We start from the raw sequence: 20,730 nt of genomic DNA, 5'->3' as shown, positions 1-20,730 counted from the left end.
TTTTAAGTATATCAGAAGTAAAGGAATCACCCATCAGCAATACAGTAGTAAGTTTCAACATAATATTATACAAAATTACAATAGCACAAATCACCAATACTTTTTAAATGAATTTTTAGATAAACAGCGAGCTCGTGATCCATCATTTGCGACGCGGTTGCTGCCTAAACAGCGCAATGAGAATGTCCCCAAAATCGGAAAGCGTGACTGCTTATTAGCTAAAATAGGCAAATTTATTTTTGAAAGTTGTGGTCGCTTCGAAGCGCGTTCTAGATCTGTAATTTTACTTTAAAAAAATGGTACCTTACTGCAAGATCTAAACCCCCATAGACGTAACACTCAATACGAGTTACAGTTTGTTTATTATGACACGACCAGTGTTATCTATTGCTCGCAACACCCTACAATTTTCGAATCAGCTGACGCACTATGTCAACGGTCTTGTACAACGCGGACCTTCTCAAATTCAGGTTTAACATTTTATATGTAGTATTATTAGTAAAAAACGCCCAATCTTTCATTCTCCGCTGCAGTCCGTTGTGAATATTTGTACAACACAAGCTTACATATTTCATGCAATGTTATACATAGTTTTTTTTTCTTCTCTAGTATAATACAATGAACCGCTTTTTTTACCAATGCATGCACTCGGTAGCTGTAATTGTGTTAGCATTTAATGTGAGATCAATGTATATGTAGTCTGTTATGTTCTGTGGCGATGTATAACATGTTGGTAGCCAATAAATAAAATAAAATATATATATAAAATAATAATAAAATGTTTTTAAAAAATTATTAATAATGAGTGATATTTTCGTAACGGACATCAATAATTCTTCTATTACATAAATACAAAATGAGAGTCCATGATTTTCTTAGCGATTACTTACGAAACAACCTCAAGTTTTTATCTTAACCTATTTTTTGGGCATTTATAACGTCATCTTTCTGTATAGTTGATAAAAATTATCTAATTGTTCTCTAATCTTATTGCTCGGACACTCCTAATTATATTTTATTTTACGGCACAGATCGAGACGTACATATGTTTTTTTTTCTGGATGACAATAATATTAATTACCAATAACACAAATCATACTCGATCACCTGGCTTCAAGCTGGCATTCCCTGTACTATGGGAAAAAGAGACTGATACATATACTTTTGAACGTTTAGCTATCCATATATAGATATTAAACACGCGATAAGCGAAGCCTAGTTGGGAGCTCTTTCTTAGACATAAAATCAATGCTGCCATCAATCTTGATACATGACACTCAAATTGAATTTCAATATTGCATCTTCTACCCCTGAAGCCATCCGTTTCGGAGTGCCCCACGTTACAAATAAGCAGTGCTGTGACCTCACTCACATTTGACCTTATGTACATGTATTATCTGGAAATATGGAATATTCTTCTTACTGGTTCACGTTTAAAAATATGTTATAAACTCTAGGTACATTTTGTTAGGACTATGTTCCTTCATTCACTTCTGTCCTCCGCGCAGTGGATAGCGACATTGATGCTGGGTTCTAAAGTCGTCTTAATCTGATCGGACCAGCGCATGGGACTACGCCCCCTAGGCTTCTTTCCTTCCACTTTGCCGGTGATGAGAAATCTTTCGAGATTGTCACCCTTTTTCCTCGCAAGGTGGGTGGCGCGTCTACGTTGTAGATGTCCATGGGCTCCAGTAACCACTTAACACCAGGTGGGCTGTGAGCTAGTCCACCCAACTAAGCAATAAAAAAAAATAAAAAAAAACGTGACCGAAAAACTCTAAAATCCTACGTAGGCAAATGGTGGAGAGTCTTAAGGAGACGCCTAGTTCTTCCAGGATTGATGCGTTTGTTCGATGCGCCGTCCAGGGAATCTGCAGCATTTTCCTCCAGCACCACATCTCAAACGCGTCGATCCGACCTCAATCAGCCCTCTTCAGAGTCCATGTCTCAGCCCCATATAAGAAAATAGAAAACACAAGACTTGTTACAAGTTTACGCTTGGTTTTTATGGAGATGTTTCTATCGGACCAGATGCTATCAAGCTGAGACATGGCACATTTTGCTATCCCGATACATCTTCGAATCTCAGGCTCGCACGATCCAGTATTCGCAATCATGGAGCCCAGGTATATGAATCTTTCCGTTGTTTCATGATGCAGTGACCCCGTGTGCTCCAGTTTGTTCATGCGGTCTATTACCATTACTTTTGTTTTGGATCGGTTAATGGCAAGACCAAGTTTGAGGCTAATTTTTTCAAGCTTGCTCATGAGAGCAGCCATCTCGCTTTCATTAGCCGCGAGGAGAGTGGTGTCGTCGGCGTATCGGAGGTTGGTCAATTTTACTCCACCAATGGTAACTCCAGCATTCCAGCCTTCACAAGTCCGTCTCATGATATACTCTCCATAGATATTAAAAAGGACTGGAGATAATATGCAGCCTTGCCTTACGCCCTTCCTAAATTTAAAGGGGGCGGAGATTGTTTCCTCCACTCTAATGATTCCCTGGTTTTTAATGTACAGATTATGTAACAGTAGGACCAGATGTTGCGGTACTCCCAAATCTACTAGTATTTTCCACAGGTGATCCCATTTGACACAATCAAAGGCTTTACTGTAAAAACATTAGGTTAATCCAAACATGAGGCACATAATTGGAACAGTGAATATGTTACCTTTTATTTGTCTACGAATCCACTTGAAATGATTAATTGCAAAAGTATTACACATTGTTTGAGTTTTCTACCGACTATCTATCTATCTATTCTCTAATTATCTATTTTGAACAATATACGAACTTCAAATATACGCCGGGTACATTCCAAATAAAGTGAGACAGTTATTTATTTAAACCATTAAAATGACCCAGAGATTTCAGTGAATTATTCTCTGCCGATATTTGAATGATAATGGAAATTAAGTATAGCATATTTAAAATTATTCCTGACGTATTCATTGTACGTTTTCGTAATTTTCTTTTTGGCTGAAATATTGTAAAAAATTCTGATAAGAGATCTGAGAACACACAAAGGCTCGTGTTAATGAAGTCCTACAAATATAGGCACGCTCACCACATATTTCGACATATATACACCACATATTTTTCGTAAAGGTTAAATAAAATCACAAAGCGATATTGTTATTAATACAGCCTATTGTGATTGTCCAGAATATAGAAATATAAAATAAATTTACGACGGCTTGAAAATTGCATTGAAATTTCTTTTTTTGAGGTGAACGTCTTATAATTCGATGGAGCCGGCTGCAAGCACGAAAAAACATGACTCATTGAGGCGTTCCATTTCAGGCTTGAAGTGCAAGCGAGAGCGCGCAACGAGCGACAAAGAGGCACAATCGGCCTCCGCGTTCGGCAGCGTTCGACATCTGTCTCTCTCCTACTTGAGTGAGCGATGCATCCGCGTGGATAGCTGCTATACAATAATACATTTACATGTTTTCGTCAAGTATGAAGTTCAGTAAAAAGTGCAATTGTTTATTGCGATAATTACGATAATTGAAAAATGAAACCATTCCATCAGTATTTTCTTATGACGTTGTCACGTTCAACTATCGTCAGTAAACCGAGTTTACAGACAACCGATTTTATTTTTATATATAAAACAAACCGCCGTGTCCAGTACGGATGTTGCAAAAATTGATTTTAATGAAATATTAGTAAAGTATAAATTAATTTAATAGAGCTTATCAGCTTTTAATCTGTAATATTAACAGACTGTAGACTAGACCGTAACCTGTAGACTGTTCATTAAATCTGAAAATATTTGCAATACCGGTTATCAACTTTCTTGTTTGTTTTTGACGCTAAATTGCCTTTTGTTTTAATTTATCAGTAAATTTATTTTTGCGTTTATAATTTTATGTGTTATAGAAGTAAATATTTTATCTCACAATCCAGGAATGCCACCCAGGGATGAAGAATAAGAAATATTTTTTATTAATTAATAATCTCTTACTGTTATTTAAACTTGCTATGAATTCAAGACATCCCCGACAACACCGAAGTTGATAAGAATAACATTCTTCCAAGATACAAGCATAGCACTACAGGCAACAAAAAGTCAAGATAAATCATACAGCTTGCTAACTCAGAAATGCGTCCCGAAGCTATTTCTGCCGTGAAGCAGTAATGCGTTTCGGTTTGAAGGGTGGGGCAGCCGTTGTAACTATACTGAGACTTTAGAACTTGTATCTCAAGGTGGGTGGCGCATTTACGTTGTGCATGTCTATGGGCTCCAGTAACCACTAAACACCAGGTGCGCTGTGAGATCGTCCACCCATCCAAGCAATAAAAAAAAAAAACCAAAAAAAAACAGTGATGACGTAGCTTTAAGCAGTGGCTTGACTGTGCCCTTGGCATCTGATGTCCACTGATGTCCATGAGCGACAGTGATTACTTACAGTTAAGTGGGCGGCCATGCACTCATTTACTTACAAAGAAAATATACTGACACAAAACCGAAGCAATATTTTCACAATTTATCAAGTGCTCTGAGGAATTGTTCGAGATGATACCATCGTCTCGTTTTTACCATCGCACCGCCCGCCACCGGAGTACAGTTCATCCATACTACCTGGAGCCACTGCGCTCATTCACAGTGCGTTTCCAGAGATCTTTTTTGCCACGTACCATCTGGCTTTGGAATGAGCTCGCCTCCACGGTGTTTCCCGAGCGCTATGACATGTCCTTCTTCGAACGAGGCTTATGGAGAGTACTTAACGGTAGGCAGCGGCTTGGCTCTGCCCCTGACATTGCCGACGTCCATGAGCGACGGTAACCACTCACCATCAGGTAGGCCGTATGCTCGTCTGCCTATACGGCAATAAAAACATTCAAAAAAAAGTGAATTCGTGCGTTTAATTTAAGTCTCGACATTTCGTAAGATAGAAATTGCAGTTTATTTCCCTAATAAAGACGAATTAAAGTTGATTTTTCTTTCTCCTTGTCATCTTGACTTATTGGACGATAGCTTTAAGTTTTCAACTTCGCTTGGGTTAGCAAAACTTTCAAAGGCGCGTGGAGAAAAGATATTGTTTTTCAGTGCTTAAACTACTCCTACCTAGGCGGCACTGAAAATTTCTGGAATTAACGAAGTGACACAACATTACTATTTAAAAATGTATTTATTGCTTTTCGAAGTATTCTCCGCGAAATTTGACACATTTTTCCATACGATGGAACCAATCATTTAAGCAACCATTCCATTCGGAAGTTGGGGTCTCCAAAATGGCCGTTTTGTTGGCGTCCACAGCTTCTTCAGGTGATGAAAATCTCTGTCCACGCAATTTATTCTTTATTTTAGGGAAAGTATAGAAATCATTAGAGCTTAGGTCAGGGCTGTACGGCGGATGGTCTAATAATTCTATGTTTTCTTGCTCTAAAAACTCTTTTGTTCTGTGCGCGGTGTGAGAACTCGCATTGTCGTGATGGAGGATGATGCGGCGGTTGCAGTTCTCTTTACGGAGTTCAGAAACGACCTGTGGCAAACAAATGCTAGCATACCATTCTGCATTAACTGTTCTTTGTCCCTCAAGAGGAATAGTCGTAACATGGACGGTTTTGGAGACAAACGTGGCCACCATATTTTTTGCAACACTCCGTGAACGAACATTTTTTGTTGGCTTTAACTCATTTTCGAACACCCAAACTCGTGACTGGTTTTTTGTTTCGGGTTCGTACGCGTATCCAGGATTCGTCACCTGATACAATGTTGTATACAGCATTTGAGGATCCTGCATCGAATCTTTCGAGAGTTCTGACGCACCAAGTAACGCGAGCCGCTTTTTGCTCTTCACAGAGCGAATGCGGTATCCATCGGGAAAACAAATTTTTACACCTAATTGTTCATGCAAGGTTATTTGTATTTGACTCATGCCAATGTCTAAAGTTGCCTGAATTTCGCGGTATGTCACATGTCGATCTTCCTCAATCAGCTTACGCACAGCATCAACGGTTTCTTGGGTGACTGCAGTTTTTGGACGACCTTGACGGGGATCATCACTGAGCTTGACACGTCCACGTTGAAACTCAGCAAACCAGCGATAAATTGTGGTTTTGGATGGGGCTTCATCACCAAATGCAGAAATCATCCGGTCAACACACTGTTTTTGTGTTAAACCACTTCGAAAGGCATAATAAATCATCGGTCTTGAATTTTCTCGAGTCAATTCCATTTTCTCAACGACTAAACAAGTTTGACAAAACCTTGTGACAAGACCGATAATCTTTTTTTAAATAAATAAATAGTATTTGATTTTTAAAACCAAGGAGTTTTCAATTAAAAAGATTTTGATATGACAGGAACAGTGGAAATATTCCATTCCCGATACTTTTAGTGCAGCCCTCGTATACCGAATTTCGTGGTTTGGACGTAAAAACAGTTCGTTTTTTACTAAGTATTTAATAATAAAGTTTAACAATAAAGCTTTAATCGCCATAGAGAAAAAATTATGAAAGTTTAAAATGGCGCTAAGTTTTTTTTTACAACATTCGATTTTAAGGAAGCAAAAGAAATTATTTCAATATTCCTAAAAGTCACTGCTTTTTTCTAATACTCTTCCCACATTACCATTTCTGTTTTTATTACTCTTTAGACTCCGAATTCTACTGTTTTATAATATTCGACAATAACCTTCTAAAGTTTATTTCATATATAAATGATTAGCAGTTAAGGAAGTTATTCATATTTAATTTTCTTTCGGTAGTCCAAACCTACCCTCTCTACGTGTTTAAAGATTAAGTACTTTAAGCTAGATGGCGTTGAATACTTTTGCTGCGTTTAATCCTGTGGAAAAGTAAAGGCGAATTCACAGTTGAGCAACGTAAACATATTTTTTTTTAATGCAATTTCAAAAATGCATGGACAAAGCGGTAAATTAATAAAGATAAAATTAAATTTTTAACAAGGATATAATAATTAGTTTTTTTTTTTTGTGAGGACAATTTTTTTATTATAAATGATGATACACGGCGTATTACAGCGTGTTATTAAATACATTTATGCCGGATTAGTATAAACAAAAAAAATTAAAGAAAACACTAACGCCATCTAGTTTATTTTATTAACACGGATTCAAGTGTTCGCGGTATCATAGAACTTAAAAAATCCAATGTATATTCAACGGTATCATAAATGTAAAAAACTACATAGCATAACATATAAAATAAAATAAGGAATATATTCATAATTTTTGGGATTTGTTAAGATTGTTGTATATTGTCTGTTACTATTAAAAGTCTATATGATTAATTTAGTTAAACATTACTGTTTTTGTTGGCGAAGGAAATCGTACGAAGACAATGACCCCGTGAACGTAAATTGTAATGAAGACCGGGATTATACCTTGAGACGTTAAACTCTAAAACAATCTGTACTCTAGGAGTTCAACGACTGACCCAATCGTTCGATGTGAACAAGGCCTTAGTTAAGTTTACGATGGGATAAAGTTTCTGAAGCGAATACGTTTTGAGAATTTCATGTTGAACGCGAGTAACGAGTTTGGCCAGTGAGATACTTAAGTAAAACAGTATGAATAAACAATAAATAATATATAGTACCCTTTTATTTCTGTCCGCAAGGCTCTTACCGCCAGCGACCCGCACAACTACTTCGAATATTGCAACTGAATAATAAATGGAATCAACCAAAAGATAGTTTATTTTTTAGATTTTTGCAATCCGCAGACACATTTAAAACTATTTTTACGGTTTAATCTAATGTTTAATATTTAAGTTACTGGTGGTAGGGCCTCTTGTGAATCCGCGCGGGTTGGTACCACCACCCTGCCTATTTCTGCCGTCAAGCATTAATGCGTTTCGGTTTGAAGGATGGGGCAGCCGTTGTAACTATAGCCCGTCCAACCATCTAAGTAAAAAATCGTGCGTTTCTTTTTGTCATCATTTAGTTTCCATCGTTTCAAAAACTGCACACTTTAAATAGCATTTGATTACTGTACAATAATATAAAAATAATAGAAGATGATAAAAAGTAAAAGCAGTTTTAATTATAACCTAATTGCCGTAATCATATTGGCTTTCAGATATTGAAAATTCACGTTTGATGATTCACGATTCACGATTCACGATTTCAATTTAATGAAGTCAAAATGGGTTTCCGAATTATTTTTTAGGTATACATTCTTTGATAATTAAACAGATATCCACTAATTTCTCAAACTATTCAAAGTTTAACTTGTGAATTGTTGATGAAGATCACTCGAGACTAATTCATTACGAACATATTTCTTAAAATATTCACAGCATCTCGACAAAGTTTGCTCATTAATAAATAATTTCAATATCAATTTGCATCTTTTAACAGCTGTAAAAGTTGATTTTGAATTCTCATTTTTTCGATACGATGCGACTTTGTAACGCTCAACGAATTCCAAACATCGACAATACCTATTTTTGACAAAAACATAAAATTTCATTGTTTTTAAACAAATACTTTTATGCGTGTGTAGTACATGACATAGTACAATCAACATTCGGTAATTCAACTGACAGAAGCAAAGTTACAAGCGAACGCATTTTATTTCAGATTAACTGTGAACTCATGCCATAAACGCAACGATAAGCTTGCACAAACCAAAACTTACTTAAGTATGCATATAACATGTTTTGGAGTTTTTCATAGACTTTTAGTTGTTTACACGGAAATGTCATTTGCTTGTGCATGCAAGTAAAGAGTATTTATTTTATATTAAGGTAGACATTTACGTAGTTTCAAAGTATTTACGCTGAGTTCGGGAAATTAATAATCGTTTCCCTGTACTTGGGGCTAAAAACCTAACTGTCTGCATAAATGTACTTTACAACGAAAATACTTAGAAGCCACAGCCAGTATTCAATAACTATATACTTACTTTACTGGTGGTAGGACGGCTTGTGAGTCCTCGCACGGGTAGGTACCACCACCCTGCCTATTTCTGCCGTGAATGCGTTTCGGTTGAAGGGTAGGGCAGCCGTTGTAACTATACCTGAGACCTTAGAACTTAAATCTCAAGGTGGGTGGCGCATTTACGTCGTAGATGTCTATGGGCTCCAGTAACCACTTAACACCAGGTGGGCTGTGAGCTCGTCCACCCATCTAAGCAATAAAAAAAAGGTGGGCCATGAAGTCGTTCAACCATCAAAACAATAAATAAATAAAAAACTTAACGTATTTACCGATATTTTTGAACGCGCAGTAATTTAATCAAATTGGTTCAGTTCGTCTTTTTATGATCAATACGTTCAAAGGTCAATGCCATTTTATTTCATCGCTTTGTAAGCCACAATTCCGTCAGTGCGAAAAGCGTTTAATTTGACTTGAAAGCTATTGATTAAACAAGGCAGATAGTTTTTCGCAGATTCGTTTTTAGCAGAAGAACATATGTTATACTAAGAAAACCTTAAAAAGTTAAGTAAATACAAAACAAGATTAAGAAAATGGTACGGATTTTTTTTTTTATTATTTATGTCAAACTTATATGTTATTTGCTCAAATTCCTAATAACACTTCTAATATCAAATGATAAATATAATTCGAATACAGTATTACGACTATTTGTTTTGTAATTCGTGTTATGTATCTCGAACGACAATTCACTTTCCGCCTGGTTATGGCATTCCGAAGCACTGTGACGTAATGTTCATCCTTAAACGAGGTTAGTCAGAGTCCTTAACAGGAAACCACAGTCATTGCCGAAGATTTATAGCGTGCAAATCCCTCCTGCGTTCGACAGAAACAAAAATCTAAGCAAAATTAAATCTGCTATATTTATGCGTAATTACTGGAATGCATTGTGAGCCTTCACGGGTAAGTACCGTAATCCTGTATATTTTCTACACAACACAGTCATGCTTTTTGAAGGAGAGGACATCCTTTTGACAATGTTATTGAAACTTCGAGCTCATATGTCATGGTCAATGAACTCCAGTAACCACGTAACATCGGGTGGGCAGTGAGCTCGTTAAATAATTTACATAATAGAAAATGAACCCTATGAAAAAAGAAAAAGTTTTAAGGCAATACATTTTTTTAACTAACAAAGGCATAGCGTAATATTTCAGTGAAAAGTTTCAAAGCTCATAAACCATATAAGCTGCCTTCAAACATAGTTTCAAGTGTACGTTTTCGAATCTGACTCCAAATGGCGCATAAAGGCGTGATAAAACTATACTAACATAATATTATAATGATCCTATTATGTTTCTTGGTATGGACATGTGATGCGTAGAGAAAAGATGCATGTGACTAGGAGATGTATGGAAATAGTAGTGCAAGGTAGAGGGGGAAGAGATCGACCGAAAAAGACATGGATGGAGTGTGTGAATGACGATATGAGAGAGAGAGGATTGAGTGTTGAGATGACGGCTGATAGAAGAGAATGGAAGAGAAAAATTAGCTGTGCCGATCCCACCTAGTGGGATAAGGTGGGGATAAAGAAGAGAAGATCCTATTACGTTTCTTTGCAATGTTTATTGGTATGCTAAGCTTATTCAATGAATAGGAGAGTCAGGATATATATAGAAAACTCATTGTTTCATGACAATGACAACTTTCCAAACGCAATTAAATGGCACGAACACATGCTGAATGTTTATGAAAAAAAAAACGAACAAACAGGATATAAGAAAATTAATTTTTATTTATTTATTTATACTTTATGCACAAAACAAAACTTGTACACAGGCGGACTTAATGCCATGGGCATTCTCTTCCAGTCGACCATAGGGTGGTGCAGAGATAATGCATGGTAGGTGCATTAACAAAAGAATAACAAACAACAACAACAAAACAAAAAAAAAGAACAAACTCAAAACAAAAATCTTCCTTAAAATAACATCTCAGTATTATAGAATACACATACTACAATTCAATATACCTATAAATAAAATAGTAAAATACATACATACACATAATTACACACAATAATATACATGTAAAGTAATAATATATAAATACACGTGAAAATACACAATTTAGTATTATAGTTAAGAATGGCTAAAAGTAAATATATATAATATAATAATAATAATTGAAAAATTAAATAAACTAGTTTGGAGATGATTCTTCCAGTTTTTTGTGGATGTGTTCGCGAACTTTGAGTTTAAAAGTAAAGCGATTGCTGATCATCCTGATTTCTTTGGGAAGCGAATTCCATAATATTATGGACTGTACAAAGAAAGAAGAATGTAAAAAATCTGAGCGATGGATAGGACATTGTAAGAGACGATTATGTGAAGAACGTAGAATTTTCTCATGGCTTGCGTTCAAGTATCTAAAATGCGATTTTAAGTAAGAGGGTGAGGAGGCAGAGTTCAAAAGAGAAAACAAGGTAGTAAGCGCTCTCTCCTCTCTACGCTATATATACATACATATACTATATATAACTAACATATACATGTCGGAGACGGTCATTAGTTTGGTAGCTAAACGAAAGCAAGACACGAGAGATGGCAGCACGATTGCGGTATCGTCGGAACTCGGCTAGCTTCGTGCTACCACAGAACTTAGCCGATGAAAGGTTATAGACACCATCTTACTTACCAACCAGCCTTCTTGAAGAGCGGTGTCTCCATCCTAAGAACTGGCATTCGTTTTCGTTTGCTAACGTCAAGAGAAGATTTCTAAATTGTTCTAAGACAACAAACATCCTGGACCGTGATAGGGGGGGCACTGGAGAGGCATGGAGTGCCCCGCTACCTCCGCCGGCTGGTTGGGTCCTATTTGGGGGCCAGGTCGGTCGTATGTACCGGGTACGGTGGGACCCTTCATCGTTTTCCGGTCGTGCGTGGTGTTCCGCAGGGGTCGGTTCTCGGCCCCCTCTTGTGGAATATCGGGTACGACTGGGTGCTGAGGGGCGCCCTCTTCCCGGGCCTCCGCGTTATTTGTTACGCGGACGACACGTTGGTCGTGGCCCGGGGGGATGATTATAGGGAGTCTGTCCGTCTCGCCACAGCGGGAGTGGCCCTCGTCGTCGGAAGGATAAGGAGGCTGGGTCTCGACGTGGCGCTCAGTAAATCCGAGGCTCTGTGGTTTCACGGGCCGCGGAGGGCGCCACCCGTTGACACCCACATCGTGGTTGGAGGCGTCCGGATAGGGGTCGGGGTGCAGTTGAAGTACCTCGGCCTCGTGTTGGACAGCCGGTGGGCTTTTCGTGCTCACTTTGCGGAGCTGGTCCCCCGATTGATGAGGACGGCCGGTTCTTTGAGCCGGCTGCTCCCGAATATTGGGGGACCGGATCAGGTTGTGCGCCGCCTCTACGCGGGGGTGGTGCGATCGATGGCCCTGTACGGTGCACCTGTGTGGGCTGAGCCGCGCAACCGGGCCACTATGGCTCGGTTCCTGCGCCGGCCGCAGCGCACCGTTGCCATCAGGGTCATCCGCGGATATCGCACCGTCTCCTTCGAGGCGGCGTGTGTTTTGGCGGGGACGCCGCCATGGGAGCTGGAGGCGGAGTCGCTCGCTGCCGACTATCGGTGGCGCAGCGAGCTTCGTGCTCGGGGCGTGGCGCGTCTCCCCGAAAGTGAGCTGCGGGCGCGGAAGGCCCATTCTCGGCGGTCCGTGCTCGAGTCGTGGTCGAGGCGATTGGCCAACCCCACGTGGGGGCTACGGACCGTCGAGGCGGTTTACCCGGTCTTTGATGACTGGGTGAATCGTGGCGAAGGACGTCTCACCTTTCGTCTGGTGCAGGTGCTGACCGGGCACGGATGCTTCGGGAAGTACCTGCGCCGGATAGGGGCTGAGCCGACGACGAGGTGTCACCATTGTGGACACGACCTGGACACGGCGGAGCATACGCTCGCTGTCTGCCCCGCGTGGGAGGTGCAGCGCCGTGTCCTGGTCGCAAAGATAGGACCTGACTTGTCGCTGCCTGGCGTCGTGGCGTCGATGCTTGGCAGCGATGAGTCATGGAAGGCTATGCTCGACTTCTGCGAGTGCACCATCTCGCAGAAGGAGGCGGCGGGGCGAGTGAGGGAAAGCTCTCCTCACTACGCAGAAACCCGCCGCCGCCGAGCAGGGGGTCGGGACCGGGGTCGTATCCGTGACCTGGCCCCCTAAGAGCTAGGGGTCCCACCCGTTTTGTGTGGGGAGAGACCCAGACGTGGGGTGGCGTGCTTGGCACGCTCACCCGCAATAGGAAGCCGGGTGATGGTAGACCGCGTTCCCCCGACCGCTCTGGGGGAAGGTGTAACGCGGCGCCATCAAAGCGGGCTCTCGGCCCGCTGAACGAAGGAACCGGTGGTCGTGTCGCTGGCGGCCACCGGTCCGGCGTCCGTGGGACGGTGGGATGGATGTAATGTGCTCTGCGTCAACCCTGTCCCGCCGTTTCAATAGCCCCGACTGGGCTCCGGCCCGGTCCGAGGTAGGGCGCCGGTTGTGAGCGGCAGGAGTTTTTAGTGGGTTCAACTCCCACATACCCCACCTGCCGCGCGGGTAGGGATCCGGCGATTTTCTCCTGTGGAAAAAAAAAAAAAAGAAAAAAGACAACAAACATGAGCTCGTTCACCCTATAATCACCCCTACGATGTCTGACGACGGTGTTAATAATTATGGCTTTTCCTACATACATATTAAAATGTATTTTTGTAAACACGTAATAAATTTTGGTACGATTAGAAAATATCAGTCTTTAAAAAAAGGTTGCAATAGAAATGACAAGCGTAAGAAGCCACCAAATCACTCTAGCATGCTATCCTGGTAGAACATGATGAATTCAAGAGCCACCGACCGGTGGTGTATAGCGGACCGACCCAGCAGGTTGGTTCTGGCCTAGCCCGATATACCAGCGACCACATCTTGGCGACCTGATTGGTCGTCGTGCCGAGACCGCTTCGCCGGCCGGGCGACTTTGAGTTCTGCAAGTCTAGTTGCAGTTTTAATCTGCGTATATGTTAGACACGCATACATTAGTAAAATTTCACTCAGATTGTAATCAAAGCTATATTTCATAAATTAAAATACCATATAAGAGGTCCCAAAGGTCAGAACGTCAAATCGACGCCCTTAGGAAAAACAAAGATTTACCTGCACATTAAACTTGAGATCAGCAGCAATATAATGTAACTCAGGCTGGATGTATTAGTCTTGATTATTATGAAATATTAGTTTCCAAGTTAACCAAAACAATGTTATTGTTGACGAAATAGCATCTTCTACTACTGTTTATTTTTTGTAATGGATCAATGGAAATCAATCAATTTAACACCTATTAAATTAGCTACTTTTTTGTAGCCTCATTGTCGCCATCAATTCCAGAACATAAAACAAAATTAATAAGGCGTTATCAACTAAAACAAAAATTTCTATAACCTCGAAACCTAGACTATTTAATTAACAAGTCATTAATCAAGTTTGTCGAACTTTGATAAAGCGAAAAAAGCAATTTAATTACTTTTTATCATTACTCATGTAGAGACATTTTATTTCAGTCATTAAGACTTCAAGTAAAGCTTAATTATTAATCGAAAAAAATTTGAATAGATTGAATTAAAATCTCAACTTAATTAAAATCTTGAAAAGCTGTGACTGTAAATAAATAACTGACCGAGCCGAACTGCATCACACTTTTCAATTGACTGAAGAACTTAGACCTGCATTATTAGTAACACTAACTAGTTTTAAACGAAATATGTACATTAAATTGTCATTGTACTAACAATGAATGAATGTTCCAATTATTAATGTTTTTTCAATTTAAAAATATATTATATAATTAAATATTATATTGAGGAAGAAATTACTGCTATTGTATTTAGAGCATATCAAGTAAAAATCTGTGTAATTTTTCTTATTCTGATTAATTTTGCCCGAGCTTAAAATAGCCCGCCATATTCGTTTGTAAAAAAAAAAACCATTATCTAGAACAATATTCATCTGAGACTTCAAACTCGCAAGTTTTCCCGTTAAAATATAATTTATGGGATTATTCTTTTAAGGAAGAGGGGTCTTTCCTACCAGATATGGTTCGTAAACTTTCTTGAATCTCAATAGGATTCGTTTAGTTTCCCCCTCGGGGTCGACGACCTGTTTATGTTTTGTCTAGTTGGGAAACGGGAGCTGATACGACGGTGTCTTATATCACCACGTGGGCCCCTCGTGATAAACGTACAATGTCCGGATTGGAAATAATCCAGAGACATTTATGTTTGTGAATGGTTATCAATGTAAATAGTGTTTCTTTTGGTTTTGACATTATTAAAATTACTTTAATGATTTAATTTGAAATTTACACTATGGATACTTTTTTTTCTTTTTTTCTTAGATGGGTGGACGAGCTCACAGCCCACCTGGTGTTAAGTGGCTACTGGAGCCCATAGACATCTACAACGTAAATGCGCCACCCACCTTGTGATATAAGTTCTAAGGTCTCAAGTATAGTTACAACGGCTGCCCCACCCTTCAAACCGAAACGCATTACTGCTTCACGGCAGAAATAGGCAGGGTGGTGGTACCCACCCGCGCGGACTCACAAGAGGTCCTACCACCAGTAAATGTAAAGTACCACCAGTCCGTGATCAAAAAAGATAAAGTTTATTATCCATTATTCGTCGATCGTGATTGATAATTATCCGTCGAAACTTGAACCTTGTGCTAACTAATGCCTAATAATTATCCATAGGTTTATTTATTTAATTTTGTCATCACTTGTTGTACGTGTTTCAATAAAAGTTTCGATTGTTTTTAGTTTTTTACAAATTTATAACGCTATTTAAGCTCGCGTCCCTATTCCTGTCTCCAAGTAGACAAATTAAAATAAATTAATTTCAATATTTTTGAACATACAAATTTCTTATATTCCACTGAGTCCCAAGATCAGTGAATGCTTTACTTTTTTATTGCTATGAAATCCAGATTTCCATTTATATTAGTCAATCACAATTTTGGTCTAAAACAACATCGACGTCTTGCCGGTCTATGGCGTAAAACGATTAATTTCCACTATTACCGAACAACGTTTGTTGTAAGAAATATTACAATAGCTTGGAATGACAATCCACGTACCATCGCTAATACTTATATTTTATGCAGGACCGATCCTCATGCGAGGCTTCTGCGCCTGGGCGACTTTTTTTTATTGCGTTTGTAGGCAGACGAGCATACGGCCCACATGATGGTAAGTGGTCACCGTTGCTCATGGACGTCATCAATGCCAGGGGCAGAGCCAAGCCGCTGCCTAAGCGACTTGCGGGGTGTGTGGCGCTTTACGGTCTACAGATTTTCAGAGCAGACCGCGGGTCCAAGGATGTTTAGGACCCTACCCACCAAACGACTCCCCTTGTACTCTCTCACCTGACGTCCGATCTCCACCCGGGCCTGCAGAATTACGAAACACTATGACGTCATCATGTTCTTCTTCAAATAAGGTTTAAAAGAGGCCTAAGCTGTGAGTCGTAGCTTAAAAAAGCATGCCACAGCAATTGCCGCGGAATGAGCGACAGTGAACATTTACTACGAGTTAATTACGCCTGACTATTTATATATTCTTGATTTTTTTTTAATATTTGATTGCAATATATATATATATATAATATTGCATATACTTAGTCTGGCCATAAATACTGTTACAATTAAAAATAAACAAAATATTACATTTGAATTTGGCATCTGTCATTTTTATATTATTGCTCATTGAGTTTTCTCATTTTGGCGCCAATACATTGTACAATATTTTGCGATATTAAAATGGAGTATGGTGATAAAGAGAACCGAATCGCTGTGATTGCATTACACAAAGTAGGTGTGGAGCCAAATGCAATTTTTAAAACTCTCCACACGCTTGGTATTAGTAAAATGTTTGTGTACCGGGCTATTAATAGGTGCAATGAGACCTCCTCTGTTTGTGACAGAAAAAGATCTGGCCGTCCACGTAATGTTCGTACGAAAAACAGTAAGGGAAAGAATTCGAAGAAACCCTGTCCGTATCCATTGTATTGCAATCAAAGGACATATAAAACTGGTGGGAAACTTGGTAAGTTTATGCGTGGTAGGGCGTATTCTAAGCTTGTATTGATAGTTACCGCTGTGGATTCCGGTTCGAAGTGTGAGAATACCGGCATATAATACCGACCTAATGTTTCAAATTCTCAGTTAAGTATTTAAGCCTAGGTGGGCCGTGACTACGTCCAACAATCTATACAAGATAAAATAAACTTACCAGTAATAAAATTATTGTGGTTTTTATTTAAGAACTACAATGCATCCACAATAAAAGCTACTAATTTATTATCGACTGAAGTCAAAAACAACGTTTTAAGGGTTAAGAAGAATATTTAAAGAAAATCTGAAGATATTGAAGAAATAATCGTTTAATAAATTTTACTTAAATCGGAACTATGCCAAATCATTAATTATCTACTAACAAACATATGTATATCCCTTAGGGATTTCTGAAACCCCGGCATGATCTTATTAATGCTCATTACAGCATCTAAAGTTTCACTTGAAAATATATAGTGCGTTAAGCAAAAGTATATTTGATTAATATATGACTGTAACAACTTCACGAGTCAATAAGTAAAAAATATATTATATAAAAAATATAATAAAAATATATATTTGAGTTCCTCAATACTTTTAGACATGATTTTTCAATTATCAGAATAAAAAATAAATCGGAATTCTGTGAATTACATAATTCAATTATTTCAAGATTATATTTAATGAAGCTGTCATTCTTGTCACAAGTAACAACAGCCCAATAAATATAACTGCGTACTCTGTATTTGCCGCCGTACCTCATAATGCTCATAATGTTTCCTAAATTGTTTCGCATGTACAATGTACTATCCAATTTTATAATGTATATCGTTTTGGAACATTCAAAGATTTGCGAGATTACTGCAAAATTTAATAGAAACAAAATTAAACTGTGAACAAATTTATCTAAGGTCAAGATCTTGTAAAGGTTCAGATAATAGCATTTAAAATTCACTAATAATAATTATAACAATTTTTAAGAAAAAACATTTTTGTAAAATTCTCCGAAATGGCTTAATTACTTTCATAATTTATCATTAATCATTAAAGCGATGAACATAAGCGAAACCTTTCGAAAGTTTTACAACATTTCTTGATAATTTTTGCAAAATCCTAAAGTATTCAGTTTCAATATTTTTGTCTAATTTACCAATAATATTGCCATTACTACATGTGTCCAGTAGTTTTATGCATAATATCTCATAAAATCTTATTAACGTTGACAGAACTAATACCTTCGTATATAAGAGTCGGAAACTTAACTTCCAAATGAAAATTGAATAAAATGGACAAGCTACGTATTTTATTTTGAACAATATTTATTTCAGTACTATCGAGCCAAGTATTACTCATAAAACCTGCTGTTGGTTTTGTAGGAAAATCTCACACGGTATACTTATTAAATATGCATACTTTTTTTCGTGCCTTATTTAGTGGATGTTTTAGATTTAACCAACGGAAAGTTTCTTTGTTCGGAATGCAGATAAACTGCTGCAATTACATTGAACCAAGTAACAACTTTTTCAAAGTAATTTATATTTAAATGGAACAAAAATGTATTATACGAAATGTCGAGTTACGCTTCATAGCAACTGTCTACAGTATTCACAAATAAAATGCATAATAGATATTACGAATGCAACTTCAAAAACCATAACTAGATTAAAATTACAAAAAAAAAACCAGTACTTTACCTTGTGGAGTTAGCACAAATACAATCACGTGAACAATAAAAACTAAATTGCACATCATTTTAATTATCTGAAACTCCTTGTTGCACACTAAACACAATTCAACACTGCAATTTTGAACACACAAGTAACTTAAACAAATCTACATGTCGTAGCTCCGTAGCGACATAATTTCGTAGCTCGCTGATCGTCGCGTCGTAGCACCGGCTCTGACGTGCGTTTGGTAGCCGTCTACGAGCAGACTGACGCTACCTAGAGTTAGATGAACGAGGTTACTCATTTGTTTGTTCTTTTCAGAGCGGATCTACACGGCGTATCCATAGATACAGAGCCCCTTTTCAGACGTAGAACAGGGTTAAACGTCTCATATTCAAAGCCATTTGAATGTACCAGTGATGTTGCGCCTTCTTTTCTCAGGAGCGCGTAGTATAACAGCTCATTTTAACGGCTAGCACGGAAACCTGTTACAAGGTTAATTTATTTTTAATTTTGAGACTTCAATTACGTACATTATTTATATACATATAAATCATAGTATTTCGTATATTTTACTGTTAAAAAAAATTATAAAAAAATTTACGTTACGATTTTCAAACTTAGCGGCATTTCTGTACAAATTTACTTCAACATTACATATAACATTTTTAAACATTTTTGTGATTATTTTTTATTGTCTTTCAAGGCAGATGTGTGTATATAGCCTGCCTCATAGTGTGGTCACCATCTTTTGTGGACCTCAGAGCTTAGCGACTCCTTATCATTGAAGAGTCCTCTGAAGCCTCGTTTGGAAAGAGTAATGTGGATTCCGATACCACTCCAATTAATGTTGTATGCAATTCCTAAATAATCTGAATAAGTAACAGAAAATTAGACACACCTAAATATATTGCCTTAGTAATGGATGCAAAAAATTCTCACTAGTATAAAACCGAAAACTCAACATTTAAACTAAAACTTTGAATATGTTCGATAGAAAATTGGCGAGCGAAAATAAATTCCAAATGTTCAAACTGGAAGCAGCTATCCAATTTAATGCGGTTTTAATCAGCTTTGTTGATTCTCTTTATTAATGATACGCGGTATGGTCTAAGTATAGTAAGTGGTCAAGGTTGTAATAATTTATTTTATTTATTTATTTATTTGGGAAACAAACAGTACAATACAAACATATATTTTAAAAAAATAGTTAAAACAATAACCAAATATGTTTCCACAATCAAAATCACATATATGTAAAAAGTGAACAAAGAGGCGAAATTTAGAAATTTAAGCTACAAAAAACAAAAGCAACACAGTACCCACATATTACTTTGTACATCAACTTAAACTATAAGACTATAATAATCATCGGACTACACAAATGACATACTAATCGTGGATTTGAAAACCAGTGTTTACGTCCAAGTTGTTTTTATTACATTTCTAAGCTGACGAGCTTCCGACACACCCGATTGCGAGTAGGTAGCGTCGCTCATGGCCGTCAGCAATGTCAGAGGCAGAGATAAGCTGATTACCACTGACTACTCTACGCAAATCTCTTTTGAAGAACGACATGTCACCGCGCCAGGGAAATACTCATGATAAAAGTTTATTCCAAAGCCGGATGGCAAGTAGCAAAAAAGATCTCTGGAAACGCACTGTGGATGATGTGTTCTAGGTAGTATGGATGAAACCTGGTCCAGAGTTGGTCGAAATTGCAACTTAAAAAAATCTCTGAATCCGCTCATAAAATAAATTCTAATAGCCACCATTAAACCTACTATTTGATGAGTAAGCTATCATAACTACAAGTTATAGCGCCTATAATCTTCTTCTGAGTCGGTCACTTCATTGCTGAAGGTCGTGTCTAGTTTGAAATGTTGACCAGTCGATGCACTATGCTTTCTCGCGTCTTCCTGTCCTCAGCGGTCTTTATAACCTCGGTTATTGGCAAGCCGGTGAGCGTCTTTACTAGATCAGACCAGCGGGTAGGTGAGCGTCCGCGTGATCTTCTCCCGTCAACCTGACCAACTACCATCAGCTTCTCTAAGTTATCAAACTCTCTACAAGCGATGT

The 20,730-nt window shown here is 38.2% G+C and overlaps 1 protein-coding gene across 2 annotated transcripts in view; it reads right to left on the bottom strand.

The window, feature by feature from the left end:
- Positions 1-18,903, bottom strand: part of LOC114246115 (uncharacterized) — a 103,055-nt gene extending 84,152 nt beyond the window's left edge. For both annotated transcript variants that reach the window (XM_089732023.1, XM_028178508.2), the window contains exon 1: positions 18,679-18,903. In XM_089732023.1, coding sequence (XP_089588149.1) covers positions 18,679-18,736 — 58 coding nt within the window. In that variant the 5' untranslated portion in view covers positions 18,737-18,903. The remainder of the gene's footprint in view (positions 1-18,678) is intronic.
- Between the last annotated feature and the right edge of the window lie 1,827 nt (positions 18,904-20,730).

The sequence above is a fragment of the Bombyx mandarina genome, chromosome 12 (assembly GCF_030267445.1).
Source record: "Bombyx mandarina strain Sakado chromosome 12, ASM3026744v2".
Lineage (NCBI taxonomy): Eukaryota > Metazoa > Arthropoda > Insecta > Lepidoptera > Bombycidae > Bombyx > Bombyx mandarina.
The sequence above is the reverse complement of the archived record's forward strand: the minus strand, read 5'-3'. Positions and strand labels throughout refer to the sequence as shown.